This window comes from Seriola lalandi, unplaced genomic scaffold (assembly GCF_002814215.2).
Source record: "Seriola lalandi dorsalis isolate HSWRI2012SDOR001 ecotype SW California unplaced genomic scaffold, Sedor1 jcf7180002052042, whole genome shotgun sequence".
Classification (NCBI taxonomy): domain Eukaryota; kingdom Metazoa; phylum Chordata; class Actinopteri; order Carangiformes; family Carangidae; genus Seriola; species Seriola lalandi.
In genome coordinates this window covers 177250-193973 of record NW_019522595.1, presented here as the reverse complement: position 1 = coordinate 193973, position 16724 = coordinate 177250, and the positions used below count along the sequence as shown (strand labels likewise).

Here is a 16724-nt window from a genome sequence, read left to right as displayed (position 1 = left end):
CACTAAATCTAAATCTGTCTCTCAATTCCTCCAAGAGAGTGGCAGAGGTGGTGGAGGATGAGGAACTCAACAACACAAACGATCCTCCGCACAGCACAAAGCAGGTAGACGTGACTCAAGTCATTTTTTCGTATTCATTCACTGAGGGTATAATTTAGAAAATGATCAATTCCAGAAGGTGGTGGATCCATGATAGTCTGGGTGGAATAATATTTCATGTATTTATGCATTAGTGTGGCCTTGCTAGATTAAAATCTACACAATGTGAGTGATGAATATGTGACATACTTTCATCTGAAAATGGAAAAGTAAAGAGCGCAATCAAACCAAACCAGTCCAAAAGTCATTGCAAGTTCTCTGCGTTATAATTCCTTCATTTCCATGTAAAGTAAAATGATTTTGTCACTGTCATAAACACTGATGACACTGTCTTCAGCGTGTGGGAAAAAAACAAACACATGAAACCTTGTTCTGTTTTTCTCAAGAGAGATGCACAAATTATAAAGATCGAGCAGCACAATGAGAGAGAGCACCCACACAAATACAATGGAAAACAGGTAAAGTATGTGCGAGTGGGTGGTTACATTTAGATAATCAGAATACAAGTGTCCAACTGAAAAGGTTCAGATGACTTTTTATGTGTAAATGGGTTCAGAATATCATGTTTTTGTTCTATAAAAGGCTCAGTCATCTGAACAAAATGGTGTGGAACAGACAAAAGACTCTGCCAGGGCTGAGAAATCTGCTGCTGAAATACTGGTACACACAACTAACCCTAACCCAACTGCTTAAAGCAATATGTAACAGCTTACATTCAGTCGTATACGGATACATAAAAATTAGTCACCAATGTGACTTTCATTTCAAAAGGAACCTGAGCTGAAGCACACAACTTCAACGTCAAGGCCTTCATCGTCCAGCTCTCAGGGAAAGAACAGGGGAGAAAAGGCAAGTTTACCCACCTCCCATCTTAAATCAGTGCATGACCATTTTTTTTCTGTAACAAGGCCCGATGAAAATGTCTGCTTGATTACGCTGTTTGAATCATTTGCTCTAACAGGACAGCCCACAGGACGTCCTGTCAAATACAGCAGAACAGAACCATCATCAGGACGACTTGTGAAGCACAAAGGATTCATCAGAGGTCACATCGGCCAAAAGCACGGCAGATAACCAAGCATTTACTGTTTGCTGCTTCAGCGTGACCCATGTGGCTACATGAATGTTATCACTCGTAGTACTTTAACTGTGGTATCGAGCCAAGAACAACTTTCATAAATGTTGTTTTCTTTAGAAGACAAAAATGGGAACTTGCTCAGATAAAATAAGAAGGACACAATATCATAAACTCAACTCAAACTCAAGCACAATACAAACCACTGCAACAACTCCATAAAACTGACCCTGAAAATGATCACACAGGAAAATCAACACCTCTCCTCAAGAAAACAAGAAGCCTACAGCCATGCAAGCAGCTTTTTTAAGGCTGTATGTTGGCACAGTGGCACTAAATGCTAACCTCACTGTGCTCACTTAGCATGCTCACATTAGCAGTAAACACAAAGTACAGCTGAGGAAGAATATTATTGGTTATGCAGGTATTTGTTTATAAACCAAAGTATTGGACCAACTGAAATTTTGTTAGAGGATCACCAAAGATATGACACTTCATCCTGAGGTGGGGACGTGAATGTGTATATAATGCCATAGCAATTCATCCAACAGTTGATGAGGCATTAAACTAGAAACAACAAATGCCAACCTGTTGGAGGCACTCGAGGAAATGTCATCACCAAACTCAGTGGGATTGATTCTCTTTTATAGCAATCTGTCTGACAGCTGTCGAGAGTGGTGCATCAGGTTGCCACACTGCTTGTGTGGCCAATAAAAAAAAAAAACAGATTGTAAGCTTCACAAAGGCTGCATTTGTTACAGGGTTTTGCATTATATCGTGCAAGTGTTTAAGATATTGTGTCCATCCTGTTTTACAGGGATAATTCTGATGCAGATATTGAGTAGATGATCAATGATGCAATTAATTACATTTACAATATTACAATATGTACGAAAGAAACAGTGTTTTGGGACATTTAAAGCCTAACTGTATTTTGATTTGGAGAAAAGCACAGATGAACAATCATGTTTTGCCAACAATTTATTATTAAAACATCAGCTACACGACAAGCTGAATAGATGCAACAATAACAAAGTCATCTGTACAGTGCTCTGCGTCAATTAAATACTGTGACAATAAAAATATATATTACTATGGATGTAATTTATTTCTGAATACTGAACAACTTGTGGTCAATCAAGGTCACTCACCCTTATAGCAACTAAGTCTTTTATTACTCTTCCTTCACAAAGAAAGAAAATTTCACTTTATAAAAATAACAGTGGTACGTCTACCTCAGTAATACATCATGTATACAAGGAAAAAAAGCATTATCCCCCTGCTATACAGCAATTTGTCCTCTTCTGTGCTTAACACACATCACAGCAGACAGAAAGAAGCAGCAGTAAAATGCCCCTGCTTAACCAGGAGGTGACATCTAATTGGTCCATTTCAAACTCCAGCCTTATTTGACAGTGGTCCCTATTTTTATGCAGATACCAGTCACATGGTGGGGCAGCAGAGTGTTTAAAAGTTAACAACCACCAACCACTGATTTTTATGTGAGCATCATAAATCTAATCTAGCTCTGCGGTGAACCCTACATGAACCCGCTTCCCCTTCAACTTCATCTTCTGAAGCTCACGCTGAGTTCATTCAGGCACAGTTCTCCCACCAGAACCGTTGCTTTGAGGAGACGTTGCCGGAATCTAAATTGCCCCCTGCAGTCCTGCTCTAACTCTGCCATGCCCTTTTCTCCTTCCCTTCTAAGGAATCATTTGAAGGTACAGAAGAATTTCCATTCAATCTGATCTCTGTTAGTGCACAGGCTGAGCCATATCCTGCTTCCCAGTGTCTTGGTCGTCGATGGAGCTTATAACACACAGAGTGATGCCTGCCATGGTGAGAAACATTCCTACGACTGCCTCTGCAGAGAGAGAGGTGTGTGGGGGAGGATTTGACAGAAAATGAAAGTAAAAAAAAAAGAAAACATAACACAACCAGTAGAGTATTCTTCAAGGAGAGGAGGGAATTAACTGCTCAGTAATGTATTCACAAGCCACTAAATTAATGTTGAGTAAATATCAGTTGTGTCTTGTTTATATGACTTTGCTGAATTAGTCACTAAAATCTCTAAATGTGTTCCAGTGTTTGAGCCTACAGCTTGTATCATCTAAATTCCTGGATGTGTTGTTATGGGAATCAATATCACTGGCTGTGATAATCTATCAGTATCACATGTGTATCATGTGTGTCTTACGTTTGCCTCCAAATTCTTCACCCAGTAGCTTGCCTGTGAGCAGAGTGCAAAGGAAGGTGAGAGAGTTGGCCACTGGAACAACAAGCGATAACTCTGGATAGGAAGAAAGTGAGAGAAAATTGATATAACATTTGCCAACATCTTACCATCTGCCCTGGTTTAAACTCATCATTCACTTCATAAAAACATGGTCTAATGCAAAACACCAAATGGAGAATGTCCAGCACAGAATGCTGTGCTCTGAGTAGGAAAAAAGGAAGAAAAAAAGACTTAAGAGGAATATGAGTATTAGAATTAAGTGGGATTTGGAAAATCAACAGAAAACATATTAGCAATTATTTTGATAATCCTGTTAAAGTAATTTTTCAAGCAAAAATGCCAAATACTTTTATGTTCCAAATCATCAAATGTGAGGATTTGCTGCTTTGCCTCTTCTTAAATCATAGTAAATTAAATATTAATTATATATTATATAAATTTTCCAATGTTGGTCGGTCTAAAAAAGCAGTTTCAAATGAACAACTTTCGCTCTAAAGAATTGTGATTAGCATTTTTAAAAAAAAAATCAGATGATTCAGTATTAAAAATAACCATTGGTTGCAGACTCTGGTCTTAAGAGGACACGCAGGGTATGAATTTCTGACTTGTAAATAGTGTTCATGTCAACTTCGAAGTCATAAATGTGACTGTCAAACTCAGATTCTTCTGAAAGGTCAAATACATCTGACTTGTCGCTTATTAATTTGAAATTTCCTGAAAAATAAACATATGGATACCAAATACCATTGTTTCGTGTAATCAAACCCTAATTTAATTGCTATGTAGTTATATTGGCAATGCACATCATTTTAATCCTTACACAATCAGCATGGGGATCTTTCCAGTCTCTACCATCCACCCCACATGATGTGAACAAATAAATTCCTCATGGCATATTTGATGTGTCATGGCTGGAAAAGCACAGGTGTAAGTAATCACACTGATGACAGCTACATTACATTTAGGTGAGTCAATGATGAAACCGTGCTATGATTGATGTTATTAGTTACACCTGTGCTTTTAATGCTAGGACAAGTTTAAATGTCTGCTGTGAAAGGGCTCCTAGCCTGTGTTACAAATGAACCCTATATTTTTTCAGTATTACAGAAGCTACCATTAGACAGTGATGAAGACAAACCTCAAGTGCATGACTCACCTGAGGTGGAAAGTGTATAATAGTAGATCAAAGAGCCACTCTGGTTCAGAAGAAAAGGGATCAGGTACTGGACAAGGGAGAGGGTGAAATATAACCAATTATAAGGAAAAGTAATGATTTCGCATATATACAATATCAAAGGAGAAATAACATCAGGCTTACCTTGATGTTAAGGAAAAGAAACTTGATCTCAGCCAGTAGCTGTGACACTCTGTTGGTCTCTGTCACCTTTTCTAACCCATCTGTACCTCTCTTCAGGAAAGGGTTGGTGCAGCCCCACAGCAAAGACACCAGCAAGAGACTCAGCAGCTCCACTGCAAGACACGTCAGTCACTCACCATTATCCTGTCACCTCATATCCTTCTTATATCATCTGCTTGTAACGTTATACGGCTTATCTGGTTAACAACAGCCGAACCGTGATCCGATAAAAACGGGCCAAAACAGTAGAATAATGCGGTTAGCACCTGAGCTACTAACATTAGCTATTTAGCTTTCTTCCGTAGCATGGACGGTGAAATGTTAGCTCCTGTTGGGTTAGTTTTGTGTTATTAATGCTGGAAAGGAAGCGGATGGTTGTGTAACTCAAAATACAAAAGATGTCATTAAAATCTTGACGATTATCATAATTTAAGAGAATGAATTAGCTGGTTAGCCACTCACCGACAGTCGCCATCGTAAGGTAAATCGCCACTGTGGAGTCGCATTCAATGACTATTCTTCAGTTGTTAGTAAACATTTTTTCAACGTTAACATAATGTATACCGGAGCTTTAAATGTATTTATTCATTAACTAACTAACTACTCCTGTATTTATAGTAAATTAAACGAATACCAAATACCCGAAGGGTTTTATAACGACAGTGTTCTTATGAAACACAAGATTTTGCAACATTTCGAGTCATCTTGAATGTAGCCTTGTCGTTTTTCAAAGTTGTAGGACGGAAAGATACCAGCTGAGGGAGCAGTAACTTATTCAAAATACCATTTTTCTACTCTTTGCCCAATACCTTCTTTTCTTTTCTTTCTCATGGCCTTTGAAGCTTTTACAGCATAATTTTAGACTCCATTCCCAGTTTTAAATCATGCTCTCTCCAACAAAAAGTACAGATTGAAAACAGGTCAGCCACAATAACAAATATTACATTTTATTTTCATTTCTTTTAATTTCACAAAGAACCACAAACAATACAAATACAGGGAGCAATGAAAATAAAGTGCAAAATCCTTTGGCATCAAATTAAAAAGGATTCATGTCAATGTGTTAGACATACACCCAGATGTTTAACAAAATCTCTTTGTGGTTTATTCATTCTACATTGTAAAAAAAAACACATTGGCATTTTAAAGATTTCTTAAACAAAAACTAATCTGACAGAATCTGTGGGCAAAAGACAAAGACAGTATGATGCAAGGTGAACCAGATTTAGTTGCTGATCAAAATATCAACATATTTCCTCAATTATACTGGTGCCATTACACGCCGAGTTACCCTCTATCATATTTTCTTTGTCTTGTACTGTAATTCTACATTTACTCCTGAACCTATATGGTTCTCCTTAATACAGAAATGTACACACTTAAGACCAACATTGTCAAGCCATTACAGTCTTTACTACATATTTTCTTCATTGTATTAGTACAAACAGTAAGAAACTTAAGGCATCTATACCCTGAACACTGACTGTAGCCTAAAAGCAACACTTCACAAAAAAGTCTCAGTTTTCTGTCATGCAACATCCTTCATGCAATCCACTGTGTCTCTTTCTGGTACCATTTTGTTCATGTTGTATATTTTTGTACGTTTGTACGTATCCATGTAGTCACCAGCAGTGGCTCAGTTGGTGGAGATTTACAGTGACAGCACTGATGTCACAGATTGAGTTTCCACAGGATTCAGTCAGCACACAGTATGTGTTCACGGATGACGACAACACGTCAGTCAATGCCTGTTGTGAGGCTAGCCTGCTATATTGCTATGTGTTTCCTAATGATGGAGTGTCATGTATGGTGACCACAGTAGAGCCGCTGGTGGTGCTGAACTGCTCTATGTGGTTTCCCTCCACGCTGCTCAGCTCCACTCTGGGCAGTTGGAAGCCATTCTCTGTGGCTGGGTTTGAATTGCCGATGCTGCCTGACACAGAGTTGACTCCCATGGTGCTCAGCGGCATGCTGCTCTGACCAGTGGATTGCGACATCTTCGGACGAGGTTTGGAGCCGCCGCTGGCTCCCAGGACTCTGGACGCATGTGTCCGCCTGGCAACAATGAGACTCTGATGTTAAAACACATTACTCACATACTAGTAAGCCATTATGTAGCAAATTGGCATGCAATGCTCAGTAATTGTTTCTGCACTCAACAGTTATTTTAATTTATTGCAGATTTCTAATCTAGTTTTGCTCGTAGGCCTATTACTTCAGTTGTAAATTACAAAGATAATGGAATGATTGCAGAACAAAAAATCCTTAACACATCAGTCATCCAAAAATGACAAAAAAGAAGGAAAAAAAGTAAATTGAGGAAAAAATCAATGGGAAAACAAATCTGTGAATAAAAGAACCTGCGTTGTATCAATATACTTTTGGCTTCTCTTTCTCTAAAATTAAGCAAAGTCTACATAACGCGTTCAGTCTGTCTGATTTGTTAGCAGTTTATCCAAAGTTATTGTCGCTTTTTGAATCATGACCAGCTACAAAATAAAATGCATCTTATACAATTGTGTCTCAAAAATGATAATTCAGGGATATAATAATAAACTGATTGGGGTTTTTCTACAAACAAAATATATTTTAAGTACATTTTGCTGACAGTACCACTGGACTTTTATTTTAATAAAAGTTCAATTCCATCATTTCTGCTAAGGAATATTCCTCAGTGAATATTGCTACTTTTACTGAAATATAATATTGAACTACTTCTACCATTCAGACTTTGTTTGACCTTTCCTGGGTTTTGGGGAAAAAAAACAAAAAAAAAACAGCAACACAGACCCCTGTTGATCTGTAAAAGGGGTTGACACTGTGTCACACGGTCACAAACCAAAATCTTTGGGAGTGACTGTGACAGGGTAAGTATGAAAGTGATTATTTTCTATGACATTTCCCAGACTGAGCTTAATAAAAAGATAGAAAGCAGCAGCAGCTGTCTAGTCTTCCTAATGGTGGATAAAAATAGCATGATTATTGTTGCGCCGCTCGTGACATTCAGAATACAGGAATTGTCCCGCCAAACAGGAATGTGACCCTACCTGTTGTACGTCTTCAGGATGAGCAGTAGAATGGTGAGAATGATGATGATACCTATGACAATGACAGCGATCATAGCCCCAGAACCTGAGAGACACAGTGAGACACAGAGAGAGGAGGAATCAGCGATCAGCACATTGAAAGCTTGTTTTTTTACTCGTGCTTTTACTGTCATGGTGCAACTTATTTTGCGTATCCTCCAGAAGTAGTGTGTAGTAGCTTAGCAACGGCTTCACTCACAGGCAAACAGAACAAGGCAAATATTTCCTATTAAATACATTGCTGCCACTCCTGCACAAACCATCCAGATTAGACTGTATGATGTAATAGGTTGTTATATATGAGGCTTGGCTTATCATATCATATTTTTGATCTGAATCTCCTCCAGTGAGGACACTCTTTGAGATCTGATGGTATGCACAACAAAAACCTCATTCACATGGGTGTGCCTTATCAATATGCAACTTCAGAGGACAAGGAGAACAAAACACAAACATGAAAACAATGTGTGAACGGGCGCCCACACACACGAGAGGTGTCCTTACTTTGGATGAGTATTTGCTCTTTGGACTTTGTGACAGTGGCTGTATTTGAAGGTACTGTAGTGTTGGTCACAGGTGAGACAGTTGAAGCTTGCATCTTCAGCAATAACCTGCACAAGACAAGGAAACAAAACTAGGAATGAGGAAAGAATACGTGACTGGAAGACAAAAATATCACAACAACACCAGCAACACAGCTCTGAGTGCAAGCAGCAGATAGGTGGCGCAGTGGAGGGAGTGGCAAGAGTGAATGAATATTTTATAGGAACCACAGGAAGGCGGATCCTCAGCAGAACATTATGTATAAAGTACATATTGGCCTGTACATTTATTAACAATCAAAGCAATTGTTAATGGTTAAATCACTCATTACAATGCACTTTGTACTCCTACAGTGCTCAGCTGTTTTAGGAAACTATTTAACCTTTTTTTTAACACCATTAATTATAACATCCACTAAAGATTTTCCTCTCAACAGTGTAACGTGTATGAGCCCATCACAAACATCTTTTTCTGCGTCTCTTAGTTTTGTTTTTGGAAAAGAAAAACCGCAGGTGAAGAAAGGTGGCACACCCACCTAGAGAATGATCTACGATTCTATCATTCTATTGAATTCACGCCTATAATGGAACTTTAGTCGTGCCATGCACTACCTAATAAAACGCTGTATCGATGTGATTTGCATTCTTTTGATCATGACTTATATAATCATCCATCATGTACAATGCATATTCTCAGAAGTTGTAATCTTGATCTACATCTAATCTAATGCAATTGTTATGTGTCACGCTGAGATCCTCATTTAGGGAGGATCACTGATACTGTTCAGGAAACAATCTGGTCAGAGCTGTAAGTCAGGGCTGTCCCCATAACTAATATTTCCCCTGAATCTGGATAATATTACTTTATAATGATAAACTTAATTTATGCAGCCCTTTTCTTAACAAGGTTAGAAAGTGATTTACAAAAAGAATTAAAACCAGACAAGGCAAATAAATGTGAAAAATTAATTAAAACATAATTTGCATGCTCTGGAAACTCTAAACTCACTTTGTTGTTAAGATCCATAAAAACATCAATCAATTATGATTACATTTAGATTTATAGTAGTAATTTCCACTGAGCCTTTGCTTAGAAATGTCTCTGACACTTCAGTTTCCACTTCTCCTGCACTACAATCATCATTCTGTGTGCAGTTTTGCAATTCTTATTGACTTGTGAAATAAGTGGTCACTTATCTTTTTGTGCTTCTTCCCCTTCAACAGATTCAGTTACTAATCCCAACGGCGCAGTGTGTAAACATGTCATTATTCCACTATACTATCAGAGAAATGACCGGCTTTGCAATTGTGATGGACGTTTCATTTGGTAACAAAACCTTTTAGAGGAGATGGAAGAAGACAGAGACTTTGCACCGAAACATTGTCACAATAATGACATGAGTTGGAGTGACGTTGCGTCGAGTCTGCTGGGAATGAAGCACAGCAGCACAATCAGAGCAGGTGCTTCAAGCGGACAAAATTTGCATTGGCTATAAAAAGCTGAAAACCCTGGCACACGGAAGAGCAGCCACACACACACACACAAAACCCATCCCTCACTGTCTTTCTTCTCTAAGTTAGATTGACTGCTCCATTGATTACATTCAAATTCACAATAAAGTACGCAAAACCCTCAGGTCTGTAGCATCACAATGTGTGAAGTTACCGCTAAACAGCATGAGTGATATAAACCACCGGTTGACTTAATGAGAGGTTGCTGACAGACAAAAAAAAAAAAAAAAAACAGACACAGAGTAAATGAGTTCACACATAAAACACCAGGCAGAATAATATATTACAAACTTCAGTGTTACATTTCATGTATGTAGCTGGTGTTCTTACAAAAAGCCTCTTAAAATAAATGAAAATGCTGGAAGATACACTTTGTCTTCTCTCTGTCACACACACACTTACAGTAGCACGTCTGTATGTTAAATGAAGCTGGGGCCAGCAGCTGGTTGGCGTAGCATAAAGGCTGGAAACAGCTGGCCTGGCCCCTAAAGCTCATTAAGCAACAGGTTGTATCTCATTTGTTCAATCCGTGCAAAAACCAAAGAATAAAAATGACATTTTACACTGGGTTGGGGTTATGTGTTTGACTATTTCTAGGCCTGGGGCAGGAACGACAGGGGCAATAAAATGTGTTAACTGGTGAGCTTCAGTGCATACAGTTCCCCATTTCCAGTCTTTCTGTTAAGCTAAGCTAACCAGCTATATTTACCATACTGACATGTTCTAAAAACGTGCGTTCTTTTAAAAATACTTTCAACCACTTCAGTTCACACGGGTTATAAGATTATATTTCTCCTCTAGGCTCCTTGTTTGAAAGATTATCTGGATATAGAGTTTCAGCATGTAATGTGCAGACAAAAACAGTAGCTTGTGTACGCAGCCTTAACCATTAATGGAGCGGAAAAATGTAAATTTAACCTACTGGCTGCGCATATGCTAGAAGCACTGTGAAAGGACCATTTACGACCCAATACGTGTGACGCCCATCACGAGACAGAGAGCACAACAGTGTCATCATAGAAAATATGCCTCAAACTGGGATTATGACATTTTCTCACTAAGATGTGATGAAAAGAGTTTTAATTACAGCCATTACTCGATACTCTTGTGTACTGTACGTCTTATCCCGCTTCCTGCTCCACAGCAAATATTGCACAACCAACTCTCCTAGTGTTGACATACTATTTAGCGTAGAGATTAGTAATGACATACATCATGTTTGCTATTTGCAGAGGTGACAGCTGCTGATAAGTGGCTAACTGATCATATGCTGTATATGGTTGGTAACACCACCGTTTTGGTAACATGGTGGAGAATACAGTATGCTGATGACGTTGGCAAGGCTATGCCAGAAGGGCACAATATGAACAATATGGCCTTAAAGTGATGTGTATTTATTTGTACCGCTATTTACAGAACAATTAGTATAGTAGGCACCATCAGTTTTTTAAATGTATGGTAAATATAAATATATAAAGTTAATTTACCACATGAAAGAGACCTGATTCAATTATGTAAATACAAGATGGACTTTGTACATCTGTGTTGATACTTTAAAGTGCACAAGATATATATTGTTCACAGTGTCATAATTCTAGTGGACAGTATACCTGTACATAGCAAGTTTCATGCTGAAGGGACAGTTTAGAAAAGGTTCATTTATGATGTTTTACTTCAGGGAGCAAACTGACTTTTTATACAGTTAAAGTTTTTTTTTTAAATTTAAAATACAGTAGTTATGGAAGTAAATACCAGTACAACTGGCACAATGCAGGACCACGTCGCATGCGGTTAATTTGCTGATTAATAAACTGTTATAACAAAAAAGTATATATATGATAATGTTAGAATATTTCCTTGTTCCTACAAGAAAGTTTTTGGCTAATACTTCAAACATATTTCTGCCAAACCTTTAGCGACATATAGACGGATGAAAGCACAAGCTACTTCAAATACATCATCTGAAGTCAGCTGTAAACTAAACTTTGAGATCCAACAAACTGAGTATGAGTTTAAATCTAGCTATTCAGTTCAGGTTATTTGCGCTTCGTAGTCATAGCAGCACTGCTGCCTCTGCAGAGGACATCACTGCCATCTCCAAACAGAAACTGTCTTGGCCAGCACAACACAATTCTGCCAGGAGTTATTTGTACCAGCTTTTGTCAAAAAGAGGTGAGGGCATGATTGCAGAGAGCAAAAGACAGATAGATGTTCTTTACTGTCCCAGGAGGGAGATTTGTTTTCACAGCCCACACATGTTCTAGTAAAACTAGGTTATTAAATCCTTCACTGTCTGTCAATATCAAACTGCTGCAGGAGCACACAGTTGTTTTAACTGAGACAACACGGTGAAATAAATATCTAATTGATTCTTTGACGTAACCTTCTGCTTAGGAAATCACAGTCTTCTTGATGGTATGTGATGCATGACCCTGAAAAATGCTGGCGTTTCATCAGTGATGGTTGGGTGTGACGTCTCCCACAGAACAGGGTGTGTTTAACGAAGTATGTAAGTTCATTAGACTAACTACAGGGTAGGTTTAGGTGTAGGTTTGGTGTGGGCAAGGTCATGTAAGGATCGGGAGAGCCCTCACCTGAGGAAACACCTACAGTAAACACACCTCATTCTCCAATACATAACCAACCCATGTACTAATCAGCATCCGACAGCCAGTTCATGACTTCATGAGTAATGTAAAAGTGTTACGCATGAAAATAAATAAATGAAGACCTGCTTGAAAGACGTTCCTTTCAGAAACTCTGATGACGGTCTGAGATGAAAATGAGGTTTGATGTCTACACGGACGGACTGGCAGTGTAAAAATGTCTAGTGTTGCGTAATGTCACTCTACCAGGTTGCATACTAACAAAATACAGTATTAACCTTTGGTTAGTCACCTACAGAAAACTGTTGAGTCACGTTCTCTATTGTCACAATGCGGGAAGGGAAATTCATTAGTGAAATTCAAATGTGACTGTCAGTAAAGCCCAATAACTTGGTCTAGAACAATCGCAGGTAATAAATTCAAAATGTGAGAAAGAACTCGTAGAGACCAACATTATCATGAAACTCTGCATAAAAACCCAGGATATTCTTATTGTAATGTAACAGTGCTGATCACAAAGTCAAATATATTGACAATTCGTTGGTTACATCAATGTACACTTATTATTATATTATAGACTTTATATGTGTTTAGCTGCAAGGATTTCTATCAATCACACTTCGATTCCCTAATATCACGTCTCAGATTAGTGTGTTAAATATGACTTTATATATGAACTCATTCATTTGAGCTCATGTTACGTATAATGTGAGCATGAAAGCATGTTGTGCAGGAGTTTGCATTGACCTCACTGTCCAATTTCATTTCCCTTTTGTGCATTCATGTCACAGTTAAAGAGGATACACTTTATTGGAACTGATGGGTTATTTATAATTTGAATGGAATTTTTTTTTTAATTCAGCTTTACATTTTGGAGGCTATACTTTTTGCTCTGACATCAGTTTCCTCTTCAGTGTAATAATAGTTTGTTTGTTGTTCTACAAATTACAGCTCTTCAACTACACTGCAGATTCAATATCCTTTTTCCCACCCTCAGTAAACAAATCATTTATTGGTCTGTTCAGAGAGTTGTCTCTCAACACAGAACAGGAACAATTTAGTTTCCTCTCTTTTAATGTGAGGAAAAACCAGACCAGAAGTTGGTAACCGGCTCAGCTATTTCCCCTCTGTGCGTTTTCAACCACACAGTAAGAACAACACAGTCTCCTGCGCACACACATTCATAAACACATTAAGAGCATGACCTTCATCAAACGACGGTCAGGGTCAATATTTGAGCAGTCAATATGAAGCAGGGTAATAATAAGACAGGTGGAGCTATTAGTTCAGCTTCGCCTGGAAGAGCAGGCCTGCAGGGGGAAGTCAAAGCAGAGAGGTCATCTGTATCACGTCAGATGTAAACTCCCCATACCACTTGTTTTCCAGATGTCACATTTAAGAGGGATTAAACTATGACTTTTATCGACCTCACTCAGTCACCAAGAGATTTGCAGCAGCACTTAAGAGTATGTGGCACAGTGTAGAACGGCCTGTTGTTGATGTAAATGATGAAGTGACATCAGATATTTGAAAACTGGCTAATTAAAAAGAATGTGTGCAGTACAGAGGTAATATATCATAATTGTTAGTTCTGGCAGCTGCAAATCAAAGCATAAGTACTATTAAGTCTTAATAGGTAGTACTGAAAGTACAGGCTGCATTGTCCCTGAAATATCTCTCTAAATCACAAAAGTGTGGACCGACCAAATACCAAACTCAAAGTATGATTTTTAAAATGAAATAGGACCAAAGAAAGCCTCTTCATCGTTGAGGATAAAGTAGCTTCAGCAGGTTTGCACAACAGCACAGTCTTAGCTTACAATGTATTTCTCCTGTGGTTATGAAAAGCATGACAAGTGGATATTGAAAGAAAGGCAACGAAAATAAATGTGCTTCGGTGAGATGGTGCAAACATGCCAGTGCTTTTTTTAAAAAGGGCTTGGACTTATCCAGTCATTGTCTGAAGTGGCCGAGTTTGAAGCAGATTGATGAGCGTCTGTTTTGATACAAAAGACTGATCTGACCGCTGATATTTGCAGTTTATCACGAACGTGATGATATGGATGAGACTGAATGCTGAAAACAGCTACTGTAAGAGGGAATGTTAAAGCATCAAATAGTGACATGCAGTGATGGATTTTATTTACTGTAATAAGAAGAAAGATGTGAGTCATTTATTTATCTATTCATGAGCCTGATGGAAACTGAGAAATCTGCTCAAATTGGCTGGGATGAAATTTTGATTGTCCAGTCAGGATATTCTGTTTCCTCGTGAGTTTTATAATCCAGTAACATAACCGATAGCTTTACTGTATAGCAAATTAAATGACTAATACTACCATGATGTAAGTCTAAATAAAGTCATGTAGTAGAGGTGAGTTTCCTTTGGAGTTGTCCTTCTAACTGTATTACATTATCTAAAATGACCACTTCAGTGTGCTCCAGTGTGTCCCACAGTGTCTAAATAGTTTATCATCCTGAAATACTTCATCATTTGGTATGAGTATAGTATTTCTTTTTTTTAATCTAAGGTATGCACAGCTCAGTATGCTTTCTGAGACTTGCATATTTTCAAACAATCCTTATCAGAGTTAAAAATGATAACAGTAGAAACTACATGCTTATCATCTACTGAGCCAGCCACAAGATTATTTTCTTTTACATGGGAAAAAAGGCCACTTCATTGGAACTTCCCAGACAGGGGTGGGTGGGGGTGATGACTGAGTCTTGTGGCTTAATAAACTCTTAAAAGGAAGAATTTGATCTTTTAAATGAGCTGATCATATTGTGAAACCTGGATTGAGGGAATAGCTTGTTTATTACAATTATGCACACTAGTATACCTTTTTTTTCTATATATATAGTTTTGTACTTTGGGGGTTTAAACTTCTCTTTTTTACGTTCCATCTCTTGTGTCAAAACTATAAACAAAAACACTTATGCCAATAACTAGATGATAAAATAATAAAAGCATATTACTTTAACTAACATACTGTATAAACTATCCTCAATCTCACCGACCCAATTCTAATTTTAGCCTAATTTTTGCTTGAGCAGTATAGGTGTAGGTGGCATGTAAACATAGTCAGAAACCTTTACAAGAATGACTGTAGGCTGACTAAATGAGTGAGGGAGGGGGGGGACACACACACTAGAGGAACTGGAAAAAGGTGACCGAATCTATTCTTAGAACTAAACAGACATTTCCCCCTGGTCAGAAAACTGCAAATCATTGTTATTACAAAGTCAAACACATCACCATCATTCCCCTTGCATTACATGCAAACTGACACTGTTGAGCTTTTAATTAGCGCAGCAGTGCTTTACAAACAGCAGTCACATTTTCCTACAACGTAGTGGCAACTGATGAGATGATAAATGCAGCCATTCCATCACACAATCACTTATCAATAAGAGATACACAGGCAGATAAAGACGGGAACTGAAATTGGATCTTCCTCATTCAGCTGTAAATCTGTGTCGTTCCACTGGTTCAACAGCAACAGCTAATTTATTAATCCAAGAGATTGGAATGTGAGCTATTCCCTTTCACCTGAGACTCACCTGCTGTCTCGCCACGTTGTCTGGGGAACCCACACACGCACACACACACACACACACACACACACACACACACACACACACACTGATACAATCACAGTGCGCACACAAACGTACGTAAATGACTCTCATCCACAAGTGACAAAGCTCAGATGGAAACTTTAAATCTACCAAGAGAAAGGCGCTATAAGCAGTGATTAGCCTCGTGACTTACCTAACCGTCTCCTCTTTGCCTTCTCCAGATGGGAGCCTGAGCAGTGCAGAGCCCCCTCCCTCAGCTGACTGAAGGGGGCATAGTCCACAGGTCTGGGGAGGGAGACACAAGGGAGTAGTAGAGTGTGTGAGCTACTCAAAGAGAGGAATATTAAGTCCCAGGTGCTGCTAAAGTGACAGTCCCACAGGTAAAAACAGACCGGACAGAAAAAAAACAACGGACAAAAGAGTGCAAAAACAAGCAGGGATTCCTGAGTGTGTGTGTGTGTGTGTGTGTGTATGTGTGTGTGTGTGTGTTTGTGTGTGGTTTCTGTGGGAATCAGAGTGTTTATGTGAAGAGGAGGAGGAGAGTGAAGAGGAGGAGGAGGCTCCTCGCTTGCTCACCCACCGCTCTTTGCTGAGAGTAATAATGACAGGCAGCTGGTTTTTCAGGT

At 38.6% G+C, this 16724-nt stretch overlaps 3 protein-coding genes across 3 annotated transcripts in view; 1 reads left to right on the top strand and 2 right to left on the bottom strand.

Annotated features, from left to right (window-relative positions):
- dcdc2b (doublecortin domain containing 2B) overlaps nt 1-2267 on the top strand; it is a 6167-nt gene extending 3900 nt beyond the window's left edge. Inside the window, exons 8-12 of the mRNA XM_087172106.1 lie at nt 12-104; nt 486-557; nt 682-759; nt 871-948; nt 1061-2267. Of these exons, the coding sequence (XP_087028232.1) occupies nt 12-104; nt 486-557; nt 682-759; nt 871-948; nt 1061-1123 (384 nt within the window). The 3' untranslated portion in view covers nt 1124-2267. The remainder of the gene's footprint in view (nt 1-11; nt 105-485; nt 558-681; nt 760-870; nt 949-1060) is intronic.
- tmem234 (transmembrane protein 234) lies at nt 2141-5396 on the bottom strand. Its single transcript, XM_023399514.2, has 5 exons — nt 5233-5396; nt 4732-4883; nt 4570-4636; nt 3375-3467; nt 2141-3041 (listed from the first exon to the last, which is right to left on the bottom strand). The coding sequence occupies exons 1-5, from the start codon at nt 5243-5245 to the stop codon at nt 2932-2934; spliced, it is 435 nt and encodes a 144-aa protein (XP_023255282.1). The 5' UTR covers nt 5246-5396; the 3' UTR covers nt 2141-2931.
- Nucleotides 5397-5701: 305 nt separating this feature from the next.
- ncmap (non-compact myelin associated protein) lies at nt 5702-16604 on the bottom strand. The gene is made up of 4 exons (XM_023399534.2): nt 16292-16604; nt 8361-8467; nt 7818-7902; nt 5702-6825 (listed from the first exon to the last, which is right to left on the bottom strand). The coding sequence occupies exons 2-4, from the start codon at nt 8452-8454 to the stop codon at nt 6546-6548; spliced, it is 459 nt and encodes a 152-aa protein (XP_023255302.2). The 5' UTR covers nt 8455-8467; nt 16292-16604; the 3' UTR covers nt 5702-6545.
- Nucleotides 16605-16724: the final 120 nt, after the last annotated feature.

Bases quoted from the DNA above. Each gene is read 5' to 3' on its own strand.
- tmem234 (XM_023399514.2), bottom strand. The intron at 4,637-4,731 runs GTAAGCCTGATG...TCCCTTGTCCAG, and splicing joins TTCTTTTCCTTAACATCAAG to TACCTGATCCCTTTTCTTCT. The intron at 3,468-4,569 runs GTGAGTCATGCA...CTTCCTATCCAG, and splicing joins TTATACACTTTCCACCTCAG to AGTTATCGCTTGTTGTTCCA.
- ncmap (XM_023399534.2), bottom strand. From the start codon at position 8,454: ATGCAAGCTTCAACTGTCTCACCTGTGACCAACACTACAGTACCTTCA. The intron at 7,903-8,360 runs GTAAGGACACCT...TGTGTCTCTCAG, and splicing joins AGAGCAAATACTCATCCAAA to GTTCTGGGGCTATGATCGCT. The intron at 6,826-7,817 runs GTAGGGTCACAT...CATTGTTGCCAG, and splicing joins ATCCTGAAGACGTACAACAG to GCGGACACATGCGTCCAGAG.